This window comes from Centrocercus urophasianus, unplaced genomic scaffold, assembly GCF_019232065.1.
Source record: "Centrocercus urophasianus isolate 14NV4802_14NV808 unplaced genomic scaffold, USGS_Curo_1.0 seq_22, whole genome shotgun sequence".
NCBI classification, from domain to species: Eukaryota; Metazoa; Chordata; class Aves; order Galliformes; family Phasianidae; genus Centrocercus; species Centrocercus urophasianus.
The window spans coordinates 8,031,525-8,054,553 of record NW_024884778.1 but is presented as its reverse complement, the minus strand read 5'-3'; the positions used below and the strand labels follow the sequence as shown (position 1 = coordinate 8,054,553).

The 23,029-nt window shown below is 43.3% G+C and overlaps 3 protein-coding genes across 3 annotated transcripts in view; all 3 read left to right on the top strand.

Moving 5' to 3' along the window:
• PRKAR2A (protein kinase cAMP-dependent type II regulatory subunit alpha) overlaps window positions 1-12,803 on the top strand; it is a 49,060-nt gene extending 36,257 nt beyond the window's left edge. The window contains exons 5-11 of the mRNA XM_042823580.1: window positions 322-428; window positions 4,051-4,204; window positions 7,088-7,189; window positions 8,976-9,050; window positions 10,994-11,059; window positions 11,743-11,881; window positions 12,442-12,803. Of these exons, the coding sequence (XP_042679514.1) occupies window positions 322-428; window positions 4,051-4,204; window positions 7,088-7,189; window positions 8,976-9,050; window positions 10,994-11,059; window positions 11,743-11,881; window positions 12,442-12,575 (777 nt within the window). The 3' untranslated portion in view covers window positions 12,576-12,803. The remainder of the gene's footprint in view (window positions 1-321; window positions 429-4,050; window positions 4,205-7,087; window positions 7,190-8,975; window positions 9,051-10,993; window positions 11,060-11,742; window positions 11,882-12,441) is intronic.
• Window positions 12,804-18,616: 5,813 nt separating this feature from the next.
• On the top strand, window positions 18,617-20,324 carry RPP14 (ribonuclease P/MRP subunit p14). The gene is made up of 5 exons (XM_042823778.1): window positions 18,617-18,664; window positions 18,726-18,863; window positions 18,931-19,007; window positions 19,797-19,875; window positions 20,233-20,324. The coding sequence occupies exons 1-5, from the start codon at window positions 18,617-18,619 to the stop codon at window positions 20,287-20,289; spliced, it is 399 nt and encodes a 132-aa protein (XP_042679712.1). The 3' UTR covers window positions 20,290-20,324.
• A 2-nt stretch (window positions 20,325-20,326) lies between these two features.
• On the top strand, window positions 20,327-20,889 carry HTD2 (hydroxyacyl-thioester dehydratase type 2). Its single transcript, XM_042823566.1, has one exon. The coding sequence runs from the start codon at window positions 20,327-20,329 to the stop codon at window positions 20,840-20,842; it is 516 nt and encodes a 171-aa protein (XP_042679500.1). The 3' UTR covers window positions 20,843-20,889.
• The last annotated feature ends 2,140 nt before the right edge of the window (window positions 20,890-23,029 follow it).

The following is a 23,029-nucleotide window of genomic DNA, read 5'->3' as shown; positions in this document are numbered from 1 at the left end:
TGGTTCTATGATTATCCCAGGGGAGATCTTGCTATACATGTGTGCTTTTGCACTGCCATAGTGTGCATTAAGCAATTTGAATATGCATTTGAGATGATAGCCCTTCTGTAGTGGAAGTATCATTCTTTATTCATTATTGAACTTACACTGATAAGCTTTAAACAAAGTGAGGTACTTACAAGTAAAAATCAAAATTTGTTATTGAAATTACTTTCATTTGTGTGCAGTAAAAATAGTGCAGTGCAATGCGTGTTGCAGTTCACTATCCAGATCGAGTCAAGTGAATTTGCCTTTTGTTTTTCTTACTCATTTGTTTTATAGGAGCAGCTTTCTCAAGTCCTTGATGCCATGTTTGAGAGGAAGGTGAAACCTCATGAACATGTGATTGATCAAGGGGATGATGGAGACAACTTCTATGTCATTGAGCAGTAAGCAGCTGTGCCTTTCAAATACAAAATACGTTTCTTTTAGTTTCTGAGAAATGGCAGGGCTGGAAAGAAGCGTATTGCGTGCAATCATTGCTGCTTCCTTTTGTCTTTCAATTTTCTTTCCCCTTTAGGTCCCTGCTGACTTTTGGATCTTTTGCCAGGGATAATCAGATTTCACAGAGGTGCACCTTGCAAACTTGGCAGATTTTAACACATTCTTTGTCACTGTATAAAAACTCAAATATCACTTTCCCAAAGGGAAGGGATGCAGCATTAACTTTCGTGTAATCTGTTCAGTTTAACTTTCGTGCCAATCAGCATGTGCGTGGATTAAAACCAGCCATGTTATATGCTGTCTCTGAACTAAGTTTTCTTTTTTTCCTGAAGAAAGAAGGCAGCAAAAGGAAGAAAAAACATGTGATAAGGGAGGGGTAGAGGAAAGGTCTTCCATGAGCACATAAATTGGTGGCTACCGTGGAATAACTTACCTTCCCTTCAGTTAGTTTTGGTGATTGACTTGAGAGATGTTTGTGGTTCTTTGCTTCTATTGGTCATTTGCTTTGTATTTGCAGTTTAGGTACTGTTTTGCAGTATGTTGCACTGAGTACATACACTTGATAGTTTTGTAGATCACAGATATGCACAAAAAAGTGCATTGTGTGTGTGTATGTGTATATATGTGCATCACAGCTTTGACTGTCTTTCTCCCCAACAGGAGCTTTAGGGAGAAATTCCACCTTACATTACTTCTAATCACCATATTTGGAGTAGAGTTAAGGACACGCATTTATTTCCTTCTGTTAAAGTGTAACATTAACCACAGTATTATGGATGAATGTTAAATATTGGAATAGACCTACCTGCTTTCTTTTTGAGTCAGTGTGTCACCATCCTTATCACTGAATAAGACCATTAATATTAAAGCAGTTATTTAAGACAGTGTGATGATGTGCATACAGAACAGGGCTTCCTAATCCTGAGGAAATTTATGCTCATGTTTGGGAGCCTCTTAGAAGTGTTAGATACCAGAGGCCACTTGGATCCACGTTAATTTGTTTCTGTAAGGCTCTTAACCTGTTGCTTACTAAAATGTTCCTCCCATTGTGAGTTTTAACATTTAAAAAAAAAGTAAAATGTAACCTTAATTTGATATTAGGTGTTTACAGTCTTTTCTACAGATATAATGCTATTCCAAAGTGCTTTCTTTTGAAACAGTTGAGTTGGAAGATTTCAATCTTCTAGGTTTGTTGTCTTTAAGGTATAATATACCACAAATGTAAATATGTTGCCAAAAGTATGTGGAAAAAATGGCTATAAATGAGGGAAGTTAAACTTGGTGGTGTTTAGCAATAAACTGTACTGGCCTTTGCTGTCAAATACCAACTCAGCTGCAACTCTTACACTGCCTTTCTGTTATTACAAAGAATTCAAAGGTTATCAGCTCTCTGTCCTCCTCCCTTCCAGTCCTGCTTCTCTACCCCCAGCTCCTCATTTTTTCCTGCAAAATAATAGAGAGATGCTGGTGCTTATTGAAAGCTGTGGTATTCCCACTTGTCTTCAAGTGCAAATTCAGAGGACTTTGGCTCTTTCAAGGCATCAGTAGGCACATGTTATTATTCTAAGATAAGCCATTAATGCCTAAATATCCCTGAGGATTTTTCTTTCTGTGTGAGTGAACCGTTACTTTCTGTTGCGGATGTAACTCCGTGGCTTCTTCTCTGCATAGAGAAATAGGCCTCCTGGTGTGGGCTGTCCTTCAAAGTCTTCTGTTTCTAACCCAGCTGTACCAGTCTGCTTTTTCCTGAGCCTCTTTCAACATTGGCGGATTGGTCAACGTGAGGATCCAGCAGCCATTCAGTGCATTCTGCAGGGAATCACAGAGTTGCAGGGGTTGGAAGGGACCTCTAGAGATCATCGAGACCAGGGGGAGTTAGGAGAAGTACCTTGTGCTGGTGTCCTCTGCTGCAGAGAAGACACCTGATGAGTCTCTGCTGGCCAGGCAGTCATCAGTCAGGAGAAGGCAGCATTGGCCTCTGCCTCTCGGTTGTGCCAAGTTGCCCTTTCCAGTTTTTCTTTTCTTTTCTTGCAGGAGTTTTATATTTTTTCATGTGGGTATTTTTCTTGTGAGTCCTTGAGCTGCAAATGATTACCATCTCAACAGTGATGCTTTGGCCTGTGTTGTCGTTCTTATCTTGCAGGGTTTTAGTTCACTATCTCATAGCTCAGCAACAGTTTTCTCAGGCTGAACCAAGGTCACTCAGTGGTGCCTCACCCCTTTGGTCCCTGGGCTGCAGGCAGCTGAATGCTAGGATGAAGGTTACTTGGCTGTAGTTATTTAGAAATAAATGGCACTGCTAAGTGACATTCAGACTGGAAGGATGGGAAAAAGTTGTTGCATTTCACTCAAAGTTTTCCAAATGGCTCATCTAGGTCAAAAGTACCTCTGAAGGCTGTTGTTCTTTATGCCTCTCTGAAAATGACTAAATGAACACTGAATCTATTACAATAATTAGTGGAGCTTTCCAGGAATTGTAGTCCGTATTTCAGTAGTTTCTTATTAGTAATGCTGCTGGTTGTTTCCCTGTCTGCTAGGTGTGATTAAGCAGTAGAGTGTGTAAAAAGCATCTGCTGCTAGGCAGTCTTCATGTGCACAGCTTCTTTCTTCAGCTTTCTGGGTGACAAATAGGGACCTGCTTGGATCTTCTAATAAGTCCGAATCTGGCTCAGCTAGAGCTAGTATTGATCCAAGATCCTTGTTTTGATGCTTTCTGATTGCATGGCTGATGGAATTAATGTCCGCTCTGTGGAATCTCCTACAAGTGGGACTGTCATAAAGCTTCCCTGTAGAACTTCTTTTCTTCTGAATGCGGTATTCAGAGAAGAAATAAACCCAGGGTTGTCCATCAGTAATACTGAATGCCCTTCTGCTGTTAATGTGATGTAGATCTCACTAGAGTGACTCTTCCCATGCTTGTTTACTATGAAAAGTTTCACCTGCTGCCATTCCCATTGATTTTTTTTTCTTTCTTAGGTGCCTAATGATGTTCTGGGAGATAATACCATTGCTTCCAACAGCGGTGTCACTTTCTGGGGAAAGTTACATGTGCACTCAGCTGCTTGAAGTGTTCTTTACCAGCTTCTTACCAGGATATAACATATTTTGTAAAGCTTATAGTTTGTTGTCTAATACTTGAGTGACCTTAGGTGCCATAGGCCAGAGTTAACTGAGCCTGGTGGAGCTATTTTTAATTTTTTTTTAAGCCCTGGAGGTAAGACTGACCTGAGGGTGTTAAAGGCACCTGTGTGGCATCTTAAGGGCTACCTCTACACAGCCTGTGTCTTTGTATACAGTTGTGGTACAGTTAGAGCCACATTCATGCCTTGAGCTTGTACCTCTATCTTCATTAGATTAGTATTGATTCTGAGTAAATTTTGGGCTACTTTAACTTTATTATAAGTTGGAAGCGTTGCCTCTTAGAGAACAGGGTGAGGAGACCTTTCCAGCCCAGCAGCTTTCACTTAAAGCTAGTGCGAATAGACTGTTTCTGTAACAGCAAAAATTGTCTCGTCACCTGTACTGGAATGTTGTGTAATGAAAAGCATCTATTCCGTTGTTTTCCAGGGGATTGTATGATATTGTTGTAGCAAAAGACAACCAGGCGCGCTGTGTGGGCCGCTATGATAATCACGGCAGTTTTGGGGAACTGGCGTTGATGTACAATACTCCTAGAGCTGCCACCATTGTTGCCACAACAGAAGGAGCCCTTTGGGGACTGGTAAGGAAAGGAAGTTGCTCTCATTTGCCTACTGTTTGAAATACTAACTCACCGTGTCCAGGTGCTTCTCTCCATGTGACTCCTTGCACTAATAGCATTTTTTTTATCATGGTTTCTTATCTTACCTTGTAGCATAGAAGGATCCATTGTGCCTCTTTTCTAGAATAACTTGTCTGTAAATACTGTATTGCTAGTTTTATCTGTCTCTTGTTTTGCATTTTTGTAATCAGGGCTTTTGTTAAGGAAAAAACAACCAGAGAATGGTGGAGGTATTAATGCATATGTTTTGTAGAGGTGGGAAGGAGGTAATATACAAACAATATCTAAATAACATTATTTTCAGCTCAACCTCCTACCCTTCTGTCTGCTTTTATATGGATATGAACAGTGTTAAATATCTTCTTGAGCATGCCAGTAATATGAAGAGTAGGAAAACTGCCCAAAGCTTTGTTTTCACTCAGAATAAATGGTTATGATGTTCCTGGTCTCTGTGTTACCCTGGAAGAGGTTCTCAGGTCAAATGAAATACCAAGCTAAGTGGTGGTGCTGCTTTGTCTCCAGTCCAGCGGTGTTGAATGTGAAGCTGTAACATTAGTTTCCTATTTTAGTTCTTTTCTCTGTGCCATTTGGATAAGGTTATTTTTCATAGTGCTCTCTTACTCATCTGTGAGGCTCACGTAATGAGCAGATTGTGTGATTGGAGAAGCCTTTGAAACCAGAAGTGTTGTGTTCTCTGTGTATCTCTGGGCTCCTCAGCAACTATCACTGGGGTTGGTGTGTGTTGGGACCTTGATTACACAACTGATGAGCTGCTGCACACAGCAATCTGTGCTTGCTGAAAGAACTGAGTTTTGACTTCTTTGTGAGGTGAAGGAAAAGATGTTGGTCGCTAACCAGAAATCTGTGAGAATCTAATTTTTGAACGTAACAGCTGTGTACCAAGTCCACTCATAAAAAGAAGAAAAGGAGGAGACATTCTTTGTTCTGCACAAATGGAGTTCTTTTATTTCTCTGATTATGTTCACGTAATTAATGAGATGTAGTTGAAAGGGGACCTTGGTAGTGATCTAGCCCCATGGATATTTTGTGAACTAATGTTGCATTTTCATGCCTAAAACTGGTTACATTTCTGCTTGCTCTGTTGTTGACGTATTTAATTGTAATATTTTGTGCACAATGTAATTTAAACATTTTTATTAGTCTGTAAAAGTCACTGTTAAACTTACGGGTAATCTGCCAGTCAGCAAGTGCGGGTTACTCCTGCAGTGCAGGCTTAGGCCAAGAGGAGCCTGGAAGGCGCAGGCACAAAGCAATCAAGTGTGGGTCTCATATGGAGCACAAAAATGTCCCCTCACCATTTGCTACTGCCTGTATCGGGGGAAAACCTCACAATCGTGTACTTTTCCATCGCTGCTCTGTGCCTCCAAACAAAGGAATTCTGATTTTTTTCTTATGCTTTTCCAATCCCCATGGTCGCTTCTGCACCTCTCTCCTCTTCCACGTGTGTGCATTTGAAGAGACTTCTAGCACTGAAAAAATTCTTTAGAAAGGAAACAAAACAAAACCCACCCATTCCTTCTGGCTTTATCCTCTTCTGGTTCTTTTGCTTAACAGTAATGCTATTCTTCCTTTCATCTGTCACTTCAACTTATTTATTCCACTGTATCACCAGTGTCGGTCGTTGTTTTCTTTCCAAGTAAGTGTAGCCTGCATTCCCTAAAACCCTTCTCTGACCTGAACACACCTCTTCACCTCACAATCTCTCTGCCTCAAGTAGCAGTTGATGTTTTCAGACAGTGAGATCCAGAGCAGTGGCTCTCAGGGATTTCAGTTATTGCTGCTTACTGTCATATACTTTTTTTTCCCTGACAATGTTCCTTTCTTCTGATTGTTTGTCTTGATTGTTTTCGCTTAGGCTCACCTCGTGTAAGGGCCACGAACATTACTGTTACACAAATGTTAATGACTGGTGTGGGGTGACCCCTTCCCCTTCGCCTGGATGCAGTGTTTATGCCCAACTCTCTCGTGGCCCTTCTTATCAACGTTGTACAGCAGCTTTCTGTGTGCAAATAACAGGCATTCCGTTCAGATCGCTAACAATAAACTCGCAAACATGTCTGCTGCTGCAGGTTCTCGGCCAGATGTTGCAGGCAGCCTGGCCTTCACTCGGGTGCGTGCTGCCGCCTGCTGGCCGCACAGCCTGCACGGCACGGGTTGGTGCCTGGGGGAAGTCGGGTGGGTGGTGGAGTGAGCTTGACCAAAATTTGGGCTTCAAAAACAAACTCCAAACGCTTTTGCATCAGGAAGTTGCTATGGTACCTGTGGACACGTGCAAGTGCAGAAATAGCCATTCTCTGCAAAAAGCTGCCTCTTATCCTTAAAAGTGGGGGGAGAATCAAGGCTGGTGCTGTTTGATATTCTGCTTGCTGATCTACTTGAATCTGAATCTGTGATTTGAGAACAACCCAGTTCAGACTTGATTCTGCAGTTGCCTTAGTAGGAGTTGCAAGAAGAGCATAACTTCATTGTATGTGAAAATGTAAAAGATGGAATAAAAACCAACCAAAAAAAAAACCAACCAACCTCACAGACTCAGCTCTGGAAAACAGTATGAGAGTAAAACTGGAATTCTTAAATGGCTATCTGAGAAGGACCAAGTTTGTCTTAGAGCTCCCTGTTTTTCAGTTTGGTATTTACAGGAAATACTGTCATGAGGCCAGTTAAGATCACTGTTGTGATGTCATACCTTTTAATAACTGACTTCTTGTATCTAAATTCTCTTGCAAATATTAGATATTCATTTTTTCAGATGTTAGATAAAGGTTCTTTAATCAGTAAGCACTTTAGCTAGGCGGAATAATCAGTTTGTGCTGTTTCTTGCAGGATCGAGTGACATTCAGAAGAATTATATTGAAAAACAATGCAAAGAAGAGGAAGACGTACGAGTTATTTATTGAGTCTGTACCCCTTCTCAAGTCCTTGGAGGTAAAGTCTCTCAGAGACATTTGCACCAAAGTTTTCTGTTAGCTCCCCACCTGGTTTATACTGTTATCAGAAATCTGTGTCATTTTTTGCTTGCATGTTTTTAAGAGCTGCTTTAGTATCCTATTTGGTGTCCAACTGCATTTGTACTGTTGAAGTTGTCCAACATGTTTTTCATATCCACCGTTCACAGTAGGCAATTCTTATCTCAGTCTTTGCAAAGGCTTTAAAACATACAGCAGGTAGAGAAGAGGTATTAAAGGGATAAAAGTGGAAACTGGAGCTCAGGTTTTGGTTCTGTTTGAGGGTGTGTTTCTGAAGTAATGATACGGTCTCTGGAATATTTGATTTTCATCAACTGTGAATGACTTTAAATTTCAAAGGTGTTTCCCTCAGCAGATCTTGCTTTATCTTACCTCTTGTAAGCTAAGAATAAGCTAAAGGAAGCACTGCTGCCCAGGAAAAATATAACCGGGCAGAGCAAGCACGTGTTGTATTGGTTGTGTGGTGCATGATTTTAGGAATGATGTGTAAATTGTCACTTCTAAGCTATTGATTCAGCCTGTATTTTCAGAAAGGCTTTGGAGGCATGCCAGACTGTATGGAACATTATTATGTGTCTGCCTTTGCCTTATGCCATAACTTGTATTTTTCTTTGATTCCTTGTTCTATCTTTCAGCTTTAATCTTTAGCACTTGGGAATAGTTCTCAATCCTCTTGAGAGAAGATTACAAAATTGCAAAGCATCATAAGTGTAAATAGTGGCTTCCAGAATATATTAGTTTGGACCTATGCTGATAGCTGTGGAAGGGGTGAATTACACAACACGTCCCTCAATGACTGGCTTAAACTAGTTTCATCAGTGAGATTTTTTTCTGAGCCCTAGATGACTCATAAAAGTTTAAGGATTCAAAAAAGAGAAAAATCTCATTAGCACTGGCTGCCTTTTTGCATGACACACTGCAGCTGAATCATGCGTGGATTGTAATTAACAGTTTCTCGAACATGGGCTAGATGGAGGTGCATTTGTGAAATGAATAGATTAAAAATGAATCATGTGTTGAGGTATTCATTTTAACTGTTTAGGATTTTCTTCCTTTCTTAACGTATTTTTACGTTGCTTTGAACCATTAAACTTGTTTTGTGATGTGCTGGATGGGCAGCAGGAAACACTGGAGATAAGTTTAACTGTCCTTCCTCCCTTCCTGTGTGTGAAGGCCAAAGCACATTTCACTGCGTGTCACTTTGGTACCTCTTGACCTTGCTGCAGGGCATCCTGTTGCAGTGCTTGCTTACAATTTTTAGATCCAGTGTCTTTCTCATATCCCCTCTCCCTCTTGCTAATCTAGCAGTGAGCTTTAAGATGTAAAATAACCAACCAAAATAAACACACAAAAAACTCCAACCAACCAAAGACATTCAAGTGCGTAGCAATGAAAATATTTTGAAAATGAATTAGTATTTTTCATTGAGGTTTCTTGGGAAGTACTGGGGATTTTTTGAAGGGCTTTCTTCAGATTTCAGCTGAATCTCACAGGAAGTGATTTTTTTCTTTGTTTAAAGCAGCCAAATCAGCCATTTTTAACTTCAGGTGTGGGCACTAGAAAATGAAAATTTTTTTCATTGATCATTGGTAGTCTTGAAAGTTGTGCTGCAGTTCATGAAGTCGTGTGGGGCTGCATTTTTCAGTAGCCAGATTCAGCATGTTTCTGTTGAGTGAGCGCTTAATTTCTGAGTTATGAAGTTTATTATAGCAGGTAATTGTGCTTGATTTTCCTCTTCATTGCAGGCATCAGAACGAATGAAAATTGTGGATGTTATAGGAGAGAAAGTGTATCAGGACGGGGAACGTATCATTTCTCAGGTACTTGGAGTATAAATTCCCACCTGTCCTTCTCCCCTCTTTGTTTCTGTTCCTATGTGGAATTTACTCACAGAACTGTGTTAATTGGATCAAGTTGGCATCACTTGTTCTTTTAATACTTTCAATTTGTTTAACCAGGTTTTGACTACGTGGGGGAGGACCAGCACATATTTTGTTACATATTTATTCTACTGCTTTAGCTTCTGGGTAATCCCTTCTCTTGACCATTTGTTTTTTATAAATGGTCTTAGCAAGGCTTCGAGAGGAAGGAGCCTTAAGAAGCTGAAATTATGTGTCTCTCTTTGCAATTTTTCATGAAAGCCCTGAGGTGCAGTTCTTGTAGGCACCTGTAACCAGATTAAATAGGGAATCCCAAAACACATCCAGAGCATCTCCAATTTCTGGGTCTGAATAAACAAGAAAATCAAGCAATTCGACAGGACTGTGATTTGCACAGAGCTAAACAAGCTCGATAGGGATGTTTTGTTAGTTGATATCAAGTCAGTTAACTGTACTGTCAAAGAACTGTCAATAAAAAAGTCATTTTTCCAGATGCCTTTAAAAAGAGTATTTTATTGTTAGCAATAGTCAGACTTCAGTCAACTGTAATGTCTGCTGTGGTAGATCAAGGCCAGATTGAAACATAAAGCTGGACAAATTCAATCTGAAGTTTTTTTTTCTTTTTTTCCTGTGACAGAACAACTTCTTGGAGTATTTTTACAGATGAAACACAAGAATTCTGCATCAATCTTAGCTGGGGGGTAGCTTTGTATATTTATTTTGAGAAAGTGCTCTATTTTAAGCAGGGGTTAATGCAAGGAAGTGTTTGGCTTACCTGGAATGGTAGGCTGTTTGGTCACAGGTCTCCCTGTTTTGTAAACAGAATCTGAATCCTTCATAGTGTCTTGAATAGTTAATCTTAATAACTTGAAATCAGCTAACACAATGCAAGAAAACAAGGTTTGCTGATAACAAAATACAGCCAAATCACTTCTTTCCAGAAAGACTCAGTTGTGTAAGCTGAAAATCTTGTTGCTTAAGAGCCTGAGAAACCTGGGCTGTCAGCAGAATCAAAGCTTTCTCAGAAGCTGTACAGTCAGTGATCCGGTTACAGGGTTGGTTTCAATCTGTAACAGCCAAATTAAGGATAAGGATGTAATTACATGTAAGGAAAATTGCAAGTAGGATTAATATTCTGGATTGATCTGGGTGATTATTGCACATTGCTGGAGATGATGAAATTTCATGCTTGGAAATGATGGTGATAGCTCTTGTACTACAGCGATTGCACCAGGAGCATGAATCCTTTTTCTCTCATGGATAATGTTACATTTTAATTATCTTTCTGGAATTTGATCTGTCAGTTAGGGCAGTGTGACTGAAAGCAGTAGCTTTAAATCATACTACTGGTGCTTTAAACCATACTGCTGGTGTTACGTGAAGTCCCATGACTCCCACTCAGTTTGATTCCAGTGTTCAGAAGTACTGAGCATTCAGTGCGTTGTTAAGAAGCGCGCTGAGTGCAGCAGTTTGTGATAGCTGGCAACAGGAAGCGAGCAGCTTCGTACTTCAGTACTTAGCACTGTTCAGAAAGAACCACAGATAAGAGCCTAATTTCTTCTGTAACTCCATGGGGCTTCTTGGAAACAGATGAGTGGAACTAAAACAGAAGTTCTTACTACACGTTCCTGTATCGTTTTGGAACTTGATTCTAAATGGCTACAATTTCTACTTTCTCCCACTTTCCTGATGTGATTTATTTTCCTTAAATAGTGTAATGCCATTGAGTGCTTTATTCTTTTTTCACTTTATTTTCACAAGTGTTGTGTAATTCCTCACGTTGATGGCTTGCACAAAGCCCAGTTCAGAATGAATAATACCATTCATAAATACTTTCATAATAAACTAAAAATATATACGTATTTTTTACCTTTTCTTCACAGGGCGATAAAGCAGATTGCTTTTATATTGTAGAATCTGGTGAAGTAAAAATCATGATTAAAAGCAAGGTGAGTTTGAACTGGGTGATGAGATTTTAAATTAATCCCTGATTTGATTGGCTTAAATCATTGATTGGCTAACTGCGGTGTGCAGAAGCCTAACTTGACTGACTTTGAGACACCATTTTAAGTACTTGATCGTTGTCACAACTGCGATGTGTGTTTTACATCCCCATACCTGTTCTGAAGTGGACAGGAGTCAGTTTGCCAATGTTGGAAGGTTTGTTTCTTCTGTCTACTCTGCACACTGACCTCTTATATTCTCTCTGGCCTTAAGGGTCAAAATGAAACTTTCTTGTAGGATTGTAGCAAACTACAAGGAAGAAAAAGCTGGGGTGTGTTAACTCCAGTATCCAGTAGCATCTGAATAGATTCCTATACAGTCTGAAGCAGTCCTTTGGGATGAAGTCTTATCTATGACAAAACTTTGTAGCTGTGTTAGGCTGTGTAGCAGTTCCCAACTTTGCAACAGTGAATACATGAAAACTTATGGGCCAGCATACACTTAACCAAACATGCAGTTGAAAATGCTGTCAAGGCGTTAATAACATTACAGGGCATGATTTGGGAGCTGCTAGTTTGCAAGCTGTAAACCAATGGGCAGCTGCACATGTGCAGGCTATCTGGGATTAACTTGAACCTTGTACAAAGACGTAACTGTATGAGGGTAATTAAAATGTACTGTTTTGCAGACTATGATGAGTAAGGAAGCTAACCAAGAAGTAGAGATTGCCCGGTGTCACAGAGGGCAGTATTTTGGAGAGCTTGCACTTGTTACCAACAAGCCCAGGGCAGCCTCTGCCTATGCTGTTGGAGAGGTCAAATGTTTAGGTAAGCAAATGTTCTCTGTGTGTATCTAGTTACCTGTTTCTGGTCTCTTATTGTTTTGTGAACTACCCCTAACTGAGAAACTATTCAAAGTCTGGCAGCCTTTTGGCACCAGGTGGTCAGATTCTAGAAGCTAAGTGCATAGCTTGAAGTGGACGACTGTGCTGAAATTTGAGAAGCACCAATGCTTTTCTTCTCAGACATCTGGTTTCAGATGGGTGGGGATAACTGCATAGCAGGTTGGTTTTCCTGTGTGTGTGTTCTGTGCTCTTTGAAAAGGAGAATTTGCACCAAGACTCCAGACTTAAGCATTAGCCTCTTATCTAGCTTGCTTGTCACAGCTCCCAGGTGATCTGTTAATGCCTGCGCGGTGTGTGTTTGACTTCTGAGATGAGGTGTGTGTTAAGCTTGTTCCTCCAAGTGATAGTACAGAAGGAGATCAGCATCCATGGAAGCCTCAAAACCAAATGGGTTAGATTGAAGTTCTGTGCTTCAGCTTCAAAAAGTAGATTGTTTTATCCAAAAGGACTCTACTTGACAATCATATTTTTACTTCTCTGCAGTCATGGATGTGCAAGCATTTGAGAGGTTGCTTGGACCCTGCATGGACATTATGAAGAGGAATATAACGCATTATGAGGAGCAGCTGGTGGCAATGTTTGGCTCAAGCATGGACCTGTTGGATCCAGGGAATTAGGCACAGGGTACCTCAGTGCCTTCTTAGTTCAAGACACAAAAAAGCCTCCTATCAGCAACACAACTCACAAGGAAAATGGACACTACGGAACAGTTAATGCTGCTGTCTTCTTGGGCATTTTAGAAACCGTAAGCAAGTCTCGGCACAGATGGATTGCTCACTCCCTGCCTCCACTTTGCTGCTGATACTTCATTATTAGACCTAGATTAAAAATGGTTCTAACTTTGAGTTCGCTTACTTGGTTCAGAATGGCATCTGTCCAGCAGTTCAAGTGCCTGATGCAACACCCAAAGTGTGCAAGATACAGAAGCCTCCTTCCTTCTGGTGTTCCTGGTGGGATAAATTTTCAGATCAAATTTTGTGGCAGGAGGTTGCCTGTTCCTCAGAGGCAACCTGTGGAATACAAGCCTTTGATAGGTTTATTATCTTTCTAACACTTCAATTACCCAAATTTGCTTTTAATTGTAGCAGCTGGATTTGACATTAAAATATCAATGGAGCCAGTTAGTATGGTGGCACTGAAACTTTCTTCCACCTGTTGAAAACTGCAGGTACTTCATTAAACCAAGTAAACTGAGCTGGGGACACAGGTGAGAATCTGATTAGCAACAAAATGCAGAAAATGAAGCATTGCAAATTTAAGCGTTTTCTGAGCAGCAAAGAAAATTACTTCATGCTTCCCAAGAAAGTGCAGTGATTCAGACTGTATGGCTTGGAGGTGTCATAGTTGTCTTCTCCCCAGATTTGCTCCATGTTTCTGACACTATATATACATATATATGGTGTCAAAATCACAATAGATGTCCTTCTTTCATTTACAGAGATCCTTTATACTGCAAGTTTGCCAGGGTGCTGTTGTCTGACTCAATTTTAAAGCTTTTTAAGAATGAACATTTTGTAATTTAAAGGAAGACTACTTCTGTATTTATCTACAGGAGCTCCCTCCTTCCAGTGTCACAGTATTTTAACTTAATTAGACACTTGAATGCTTTCAAATGCCACTGATTTCATAAGCCTTTCAAAAGTTGTCAGCATTTGTCTTTGCTAACTAGACAATTGGTGTATTTGAGGAATCTTTTGGGTTAGGTGATAACTAAGCTAATTATGTTTATCTAAAATACCTGTTAAATTTGCAGCATTTAGTAGGTAGAGTGTTTCCACAGCTTTAATGAACTTAATTCTGCTGAGATTTTATCAGAGCACCATATAAATACGAATCAGATGACAGGAAGGACATTTTTATGGTGTGAAAAGAATATTTATATAGAATCACAGAATGGCCAGGGTTTGAAGGGACCTCAAGGATCATGAATCTCCAACCCCCTGCCACATGCAGGACCACCAACCTCCCCATTTTAGACCAGGCTGCCCAGGGCCCCATCCAACCCGGCCTTGAACACCTCCAGGGATGGACGGGGCATCCACAGCCTCTCTGGGCAGCTGTTCCAGCACCTCACCACTCTCTCTGTAAAGAACTTCCCTCTGATACCCAACCTAAATCTTCCCTCCTTCAACTTGAAACTATTTCCCCTTGTCCTGCAGTTATCAACCCTTTCAAAGAGTTGATTCCCCTCCTGTTTGTAGGCTCCCTGTAGGTACTGAAAGGCTGCAATGAGCTCAGCCTGCAGCCTTCTTTCCTCCAGGCTGAACAAGCCCAGCTCCCTCATCTGTCTTTGTAGGGCAGGACCTCCAGCCCCCTGATCATCTTTGTGGCTCTCTGAACCCTCTCCAACAGCTCTTTGTCTTTCTTGCCTTGGGAGCCCCCGATCTGGATGCAGTGCTCTGGATGGGGCCTCACAAGAGCAGAGTAGAGAGGGACAGTTACCTCCCTCCCAGTTACCTGCTGGTCCCCCCTTTTCTGATGGAACCCAGGATAAAGATATGAAATTTGTAGGTAGTTCATCTGTGACCCTTTGAATTTATGTTTTGCAGCTCGTGATAAAAACTTAATGGTGTTTTATGTGGATTATGATATTTTAATTGTGGATGCTGGTGTAACAATGTGCTGGCTTGATTCACAGCCGTTTGAGCAAGAAGGGAAGGATGCTAATGTTGAATTTCTGCTTCTAGTTGTTACAATGGTGGATATTTTCTTTAAGGCACAGAAAACTCTGCTGCAACTTTAAGTTGATTACTGGGTGACTTTCTTTCTCCTAAATAGATGAAGTCCTCCCAGTTCCTGCAATATAAGTAAGATGGCAACTTGATAAGTTTGACTGTTGTCCAGTTACTGTCATTGGAGTAATATTTTTATAAAATGGAAGTGATATGTAATGGGCACCACTGAACGGGGTGTTTCCATAGTATTAAAGTCCTGGTTGTAATGTGTAGCAGCTGTTCTAACTGCATGTATTTTAGAGCAGTGAATTTCCTTTGCTTTCCTGGGCTAGTTTTTCTCTTCTTTTTTTTTTTTTTGTGATAAATTACAGCCAAAGAAGCAGCAGGTACTTCATTCATGCTGTCATGCTTCTGAGGCTTAACACCAAAGACAATATCCTTCTTTTAATTATGGATTATTATTAATTTTTTTAAAGAACAAACAAAAGAGTGAAAACAGTCTTTGATATTTTAAAGTTCAGGATGGTTTGGGTTCCAAGACAGAAGCCAACTGAGAATGTCCTGCAACCCAGACATAAACTGGTCTGCAAACCAGTATGAGTTAAGTGCTGCCTAAGCTGTCCTGTGAACTAAAGAGAGACTTGCTGTGAATAATTGTCAGCTGGGCCTTTGTTGCTCCCAGGCAGAATATCCCCTATTCAGAGGGACCTGGAAGGTTGAGCTGTCTCTCAGATGGATTCTGTTTCTTGCAGCCCTTGGTTCTCTCTGCAGGACAAGATTTTGTTCCTCAGCACATGCAAACATTGGCAATTGTTTTGAAACATAACAAAATGCCCAGATTGATGTTAGATTTGTAAGTTCTACCTGGAAGGGAGGATTTCATGGCTTCTAGAAGTCAAAGGAGAAGATGAGAACAGAAAATCAGAAGATTGGGATCCAAGAACAAGAATTTGAAGTTCTATCTTTCTCTAGACTCCCTGAAGCAAAAGCAAATAGGGCAAATACCATCCTGCATCCAGGATGACCTCTTTCTGTAGTGTAAAGAGGCAATCTGACTCAAATCATTGAGCTGAAGGAGAGAGTGAGTCTGTCAGGAGGCTCATCCTTCTCGCCCACCTTAAGAAGGTGCACAGTTGTAGTTTGCAGTGTGCATGATTAGTCTGCTGTAACCATCATGTTCTGTGCCATCTTGAAGCATGAAGGTAGCATCCAAAGCTTGCAGTGAGATGCTGGACGCTGCCTGGTTAGCTGCACGGCACAGCAGTGAGCAAGGTCAGAAAGCACGCTGGCAATGACAGTGTGACTGGGGAGTGAAGTGCCTGGTTGCAGAGATCTGCCTGCATTATTGCATCTCAGCTTATTCCTTTTCACTATGACTGTTCCTCACAGACGAGGAGAATGCACACCGCTGTTTTTGTTGCTGTTGTTACAGCTCAGTGAACAGTAAATCTGCTGTGGACACCCTGAAATTTACAGTGGAGAGAGGTCTAGTTTTTAATCAAAGAACTCAGCAGCAAAGTTCGTATAAAGGATAGTGTCTTTGAGACTTGGAGGGAAACAGAGTTTGATTCCCTGCTTGTGATTGTTGTGAAGGCAGTGAGAGGAGCTTTCAGTGGCCGAATATCCTGGCATTTCCATTTCTGTTTAATGTAACTGCACACGTTTCACAATGTTTAAAAAGGGGGGGCAAAAGTGCTCTCTTCTAAAAAGGCAAAACAAAACAATGTGCAATTTTGCACAGAGGGCAAAAAAGAAATCCCTTTGAATGTCACTTCCAGTCTGTCTTTTCCATTGGCTGAAGATGGACTCTTGTTCTTGATGTGTATTTGTAAACTAGTCTTGCCAAAATACAAACACTTTGTGTTTCTTTTCACTCCAGATAATTTTTGTTGTTATGGTTATTGCTGATCATTTCACTTCCTTCAAACCAGATATTTTATTTCAAGAGGCCTTCCTTGTGGATTTTCTCCTGATGTCTGCAGCACTACACTGCTGTTCCAAGGTGGAAGAGAAAGTTGCTAACCTCATAAGAGAACACTCAACTCCGCTTAGCTGGCTGGAGCTAATAATGCGTTACTAATTTTCCTCTGCTTTGTGGGGCAGGAGGGGAATTAAATTCTGCATAAAGTTGCTACCTCAAGGCTCCAAGTGCTTTGAAAGTCTTTCACTTGGGAGAATTTCATAAGACAGTTCTTAAAATTGGTCTGTTCTTTTGAGTTAAATATGTTTTTAATTGATTCGAGGGACCCTTATTCATTTTACACTTAGTATTTGATTCTCAAAGGGTGAACAGCTGCAAAATTTGATTCTTGCAGTACAGTGTTAACGTGGAAAAAAAAAAAAAGTATCTGCCATATAAACATATGGTTTTAAAAAGTTAAACCACTCTGGGGTTCGGCTTCACTTTTGGTTAATAAACTGACATGTTGTGTCCAGCCTTCCTGGTGCAGTCTGTGTGTGCTCTTTATTGCTCCCTGCAGCTGACAGCCCCCCACAGCGAGTACATCAGAGTGGGATTTACAGCAGCTACCCAGATTTCCCTGGAGTGCCTGAGTTCCTTCTCCTGTTATCAGGGCTTATGGAGAACAGCACTCACCCTATTGCAACAACCAGAACATGTTTGTACATGATCTGACCAGCACGTTTTGCTTTCCAGTGATAAAATTTTGCTATCATCTTTAAAAAGGAATAGAAATTTCTGTAGATGTTATTGCTCCAAATAGAACTGGCAGCTCAGGCATATTTGATGAATATCATTCATATAACTGTAGGAAGATTATCTGGGCTCTGTGCTGTTTCTCTGTTCCTTGAGGGACCACAACATTCCTTGAGTTCTCACTTGGTGCTGCTGCATTCTGTGCCTTTTTTAACCTCACTAATAATTTGATGAGAAAATGAGCCTTGGTACATGTTGAGTGTTGGAAAAAGATTATTTCACGTCTGCTTTTGCTTAAGCTTTGTTTAAAGCATTTAGTATTTTACAGTCAGTTTTTAAATTAGGTGGGAGAGTAGTCCAGAAAAGGTGCCTGTTAGGAATCCAACAGCCTGCTTGGGAGACTGAAGTCTTTTGATGTGGTTGGAAACGAGCTCTGCTGAATGCTTACAGGGAGGCTTTGGGGCACCGTGTTTCTGTTTTCTTACGAACATCTCCTTTAAAGCACTGCAGGCTTTAGCTGACATAAGCATGCTGTATTTGCATCAGCAGGACGAAGGTGAGAGCAGGCTGCCGCCTGCAGCACAGGAGTCCTGCCCTTCACGCCCTGACGCAGCTGGGCTTGCAGGGAATGGGATGGAGGGGGTTGCTGCCAGGGGGACAAAACCCAAAGGCCAAATAGGGAAAGCTACCCAGAACCTCGGCGTTCCTTTGTGCAGAGCGGTCAGAGAGCGGTTAGGGAGGTGGGAAATGCTTTCCCGTGAGCAGGGCCCTAACTCAGGCTGCACGGGATGGCCGTTAGGTCGCTGCGGTGTTGCCATGCTGGCTCAGATCAATTCCTGACGAGATGCAGTTTTAGAAGAAGCATCCAGCTGGTTCTTAAGCTCAGGCTGTTTCATCTTGGGTGCTTTTTAAATTATTACAGTTTTGATTTATTTGCAGAGCGAAGGCCCTTCCGTCCTCTCTGCTGCTTTTCCACGCGATCCCAGGGCTTTGTGCCCACGCGTCCCCCACAGCCGGGACTCGAACGCAGCACCCAGCGCCGCCTCCTTACTGCTACGCTACGCGTGTTCGAACGTAGCACCGCGCGTGCGGCTCCGCGAAGGGATCGCGGTGGTCCCGTTTATGGTCACAAACTTATCAACAAGCCATCCGGCTGCTGATTAAGCTTTTAATTGGCGCTTTGACCTCCTTACGCAGCCCGTCCTCGAGGCCAACGGATCGTCGGGCCCGCCTTCATCCCGCACTTCGGTCCCAAGCACCGCCTGCAGCTCCGCCCCGCCGCGGCCCCGCCGAGCCGCCGTAGAAAGGGGCGGCCGCCGCCGGGCGCATGGAGCGAGCGGAGCCGCCGGCGGCCGCCTACGAGCGGCGGGTGCTGGTGAGCGCGGCGCAGCACTGCTACCTGCGGGTCCGCCTGTGCGTAAGGCCCCGCTCCTCAGCGCCCCGTTCCTCGCCGCCCCCCGAGCCCCAACTCCGCTCTGTTTCCCCGCAGGGAGCTCCCCGACGGCGCGGCGCGGCCCGGCGCCCCGCAGCTGAAGCAGCTGGTGGTGGCGGCGCTGCGGGAGCTGCACGGAGAGGTAAGACGGGCGGATCGCGCCGAGCCGCGCGGAGCCCGGCTGCGCCTCACGGCATCTCTGTGTGTAGGTTGGGGCCGCTTTGCCTGTCGACGTCTTGGCGTACGAGGAGAAAAGTCTCTGTGCCGTCCTGAGAGTGATTAGCGGGTAAGGAGCGCGAGAAAAAGCTCCATCGGAGAGCGTGCTGTGAGGAATAGCTGGGCACAGCCGGGTGCGTGGAGCGTGAGGGAAACGGCGGGCTGTGAGAAAGGAGACTGGGTCTGTTGTGACGGGACGGGGGAAGCGGTGTCAGGCTGGAGAGAGGAGAGCTAGGCTGGGCGCAAACAGCTCTTGCAATGAGCGCGGCGAGGCACAGGCTGCCCAGAGAGGTGCTGGATGCCTGCAGACAGCCGAGGTGAGGCTGGATGGGCTGTGAGCACCTGATGGGACTGTGGGCGTCTCTGCATCGCGGGGAAGTGAGGCCGGACGACCTCTCATGCCCCATCCATCTCTTAACAGTTCTGTGAAATAAAAAGTCCCTCAGGGTTTGTGACCCGTGTGCATCCGTACCTGCTGTAGAACAGAAGGGTCCGGAGGAGCAAAGCCCTGCTGGAAGGTGTGGTTCTAAATCTCTTCCTGTGAGAATGGGGGTCAGGTTTAAATGTTGGAGACAGCTGCAGGTGCTGTGGGGGAAATGGCACTGAAAGGCACAGGAAGAACTTAAGAACAGGGCCAGTAACGTAACATGGTCACCATTAGCATCTGCCCTGTGTCAAGGACGAGGGTACAGCCCTTATAACAACCCTTCGTGACACAGAGCTGCTACCAGAACTCACTGGTGCGTTACAGGTTGTCAAAGTCTGCCTCGTTACTCTCTGTGTAACATATTTTAAAAACATTTATGCTGCGGGAAAAGAGAAAAAAAACTTTAATGTCTTTTGTCTTATTTTTACTCAGAGGCCTCGTCAAGCTGTGGAGTGCTCTGACCCTGCAGGGCTTCTACCAGAACAGGCGGTGTGCCTTCCGGGTACTGCAGGTAGGAGGGGGCCTCCCCACCATCAGTGCTGTGCTGCATGTTTGTTTGGCACCTTTCATCCCATTTCTTCCCTTTCTAAAAGTCAGTAATGACCTCATGTAAAAATGGATGCATAAACGAGTACCTCCAGACCTTTTGTCTTTTCCTCCTGAGGATGCTGCTTAATAAAATGACTGCTATGAATTCTTTGTCTCTGAAGCCATGGCTAAACAAATTTCTGCTTAGTCATGGCTCTTACTTTAAAATCTTCTATATAAATGGGAGGATTAAATATTTTCAACTCTGGGTGCATTTGATGATTTTTTTTTTTTTTTTTTTAATGCTTCTCGTTTTCTTTTTTTCTTCCCCCAAAACAAGACATCTCCATTTCTTCTTGCGTTGGCTGGGAACAGCAGGGAGCTGGTCTTGGACTAAGTCTCCAGTCTGGGTGGACTGTCAGAAGGTCCTTGAAATGTTGCAGCTCTTCAGATGTGGAATTTCTAGAGGGGATTTCCGACACAGAGCTTCAACAAAGCTGGCGGTTACCAACCTGTTGTTTGGATGTCCATTGCTTCAGAATTTACATATAAAAGTTGGAGACAAAGCTGAACTTACCAGAGTTTTTACACAGAATGATGTCCTTACTTTTTCTCATTTAACAGGTGACACAAATCCTTTGCATTTAAGTGAAGATTTTGCCAAGAAAACTAAATTTGGTAGAACTGTTGTACACGGAGTTTTGATCAATGGACTTATTTCTGCAGTTCTGGGTACTAAAATGCCTGGTCAGGGCTGTGTGTTTCTTTCTCAGGAGATTCGATTTCCAGCTCCTCTGTATACTGGAGAAGAAGTGATAGCTGCAGTGGAAGTGAAGCGACTGAGGAGCTCTGTTGCACGCGTCTCAGTATCGTGTAAAGTCAGAGAAAGTGGAAAGACTGTTATGGAAGGGATGGTGAAAGTCATGGTGCCAGCAAGTTCGAGCTCTTGATCTTGTGTTTCTTCACAGTAAAGACAGAAATGTATGCTTGGTTTTGACGCCTTTGTCACGTTCCATCTATTAATGCAGTAAACTTGCAACAAAAAAACCTCTAGGATCATTCATCGACAGCAAACAAACACAATCCTGGGAGTAACTGCAGCAAGAAACACAAACCTTTCAATTTTTCTGTGCAGTTCTAGAATTGGGCACTCACATCTGACAGACGTGGCCCATTTAGACAAACATCTGCTGTGCCACAGGGCTTGGAGTGAGGCTGCTCCTTTCAGCCCATCTGCAGGTCACACTAGTTAAGTTCAGTCAGAACATTTTTGCTGTTTATAAAATAGTTATGTTGCTAACAAACACGTGAGAAGGGATGGTGGTGTGCATTTCAGTAAACCAGACAAGTGGAAGTGCTGACACTCACATACTGCAAGATTTCTTCAGGTAATCTGACTGAAGCTCTGGCTGATGTTGCTGCAGTGTGCTTTTCTGCACTGTTCTAACTTTTACATGGAAGTTGTAGTCAGCCTTTATACAAGCAATGTGTGCTTTCTGATAAAGCTTGTAGGTGCAGTTCTTGCCGTATTTCACCAGGAATAATGGGGAGATCTCCTGAAAGCATGGGCTCTTCTCAGTGGCCGGCCCATAATTTTATGGCCAAACAAATGCTATCCTCCCATCTCTTCTGCAGCAGAAATGTATTCTGTGTTGATGCAGATAACCTCAGAAGTTGTTTGCTATGTGTGTGGTAACTGCTGAGTCCCGGCCTGACTGAGCACCTGGGAAAGAACCCGGTCAGCCTTGGGAGCACAGGTGAAGGCAGTTCAGCTGTAGACCTCACTGAAGGGCTGGCTGCCACTGGGAAAGGATCTCCTTCTGGAGATCTCTCCTTGGTGAAGCTTTCTCCTGTGAATCTGGAATCTTCTGATACGGGTGAGCAATCTTCTTCCCTTCCCTTCTAGCACCTTTCTGTCGTGCTGATCTTTCTGTCATCACACCTTTGTTGTAATGCCTCTCCCACGCTATTCATCTGTCCAATTGCTACACTATGGAGAGAAAGTTTGCCTTCAAACAATGCAATGAAAGTACTAGTAAAATAGCTAAGCTATCCAGGTGCAGTGCAGCGACGGATCTTCTCACTCCTTCCCTGTAGCACCGACACTCTGGATGCGATGTTAGGTTTGTGCCTGCTAACAAAATGAACCGAAGCTGAGAGTGGAGCAGCAGGAGCAGTTTGCAGAGGAGCTTTTGTGCTCTTCAGCCACTCTGCTGTCAGCGCGGGATGGCAGTGCTGTGCAAGGGATGGCAGGTGCGGCTCAGTGAGCCTTGTTCCTGCATACAGCTCTCTATGGGAGTCACTGAAACATGGGGATTGTGGGCTTTCCAGCTCGAAAAGCAAATGGTATCCTGGGCTCCATCAGAAAAGGGGTGGCCAGCAGGGACATGGAGGTGATTGTCCCCCTCTGCTCTTGTGAAGCCCCATCTGGAGTACTGTGTCCAGGTCTGGAGCCCCCAATATAAGAAAGACAGCTGTTGGAGAGGGTCCAGAGAAGGCCGTGAAGATGATCAGGGGGCTGGAGCACCTCCCCTACAAGGACAGGCTGAGGGAGCTGGGCTTGTTCAACCCGGAGAAAAGGCTGCGGGGTGAGCTCAGTGCAGGCTCTCAGTACCCAAAGGGAGCCTACAGAGGGGAGGGGAATCAACTCTTTGAAAGGGTAGATAACAGCAGGACAAGGGGAAATGGTTTTAAGTTGAGGGAGGGGAGATTTAGCTTCAATGTCAGGAGGAAGTTCTTTACAGAGAGGTTGTGGATGCCCTGTCCATCCCTGGAGGTGTTCAAGGCCAGGTTGGATGGAGCCCTGGGCAGCCTGGTCTAAAATGGGGAGGTTGGTGGCCCTGCATGTGGCAGGGGGTTGGAGATTCACGATCCTTGAGGTCCCTTCAAACCCTGGCCATTCTGTGGTTCCCAAATAGGGTCTCAGTACCGCTGCAAGGAAATTTAACTGATTTCTATTGGGGAAAAAAAACAGTTGTACAGATTTCAGATGAGTGAGGGGAAGATGTTGAGTCCTAGCTGAACTTTTTATGGCGGTTTCAACACCCGAGAGCCAGTAACAAGCACAGAGCTGCCCCCATCCCACCCCGTGCCGGCGGTACGGCACGGCTGCGCTGGGCGTTTCCGCCTCGGCGGTG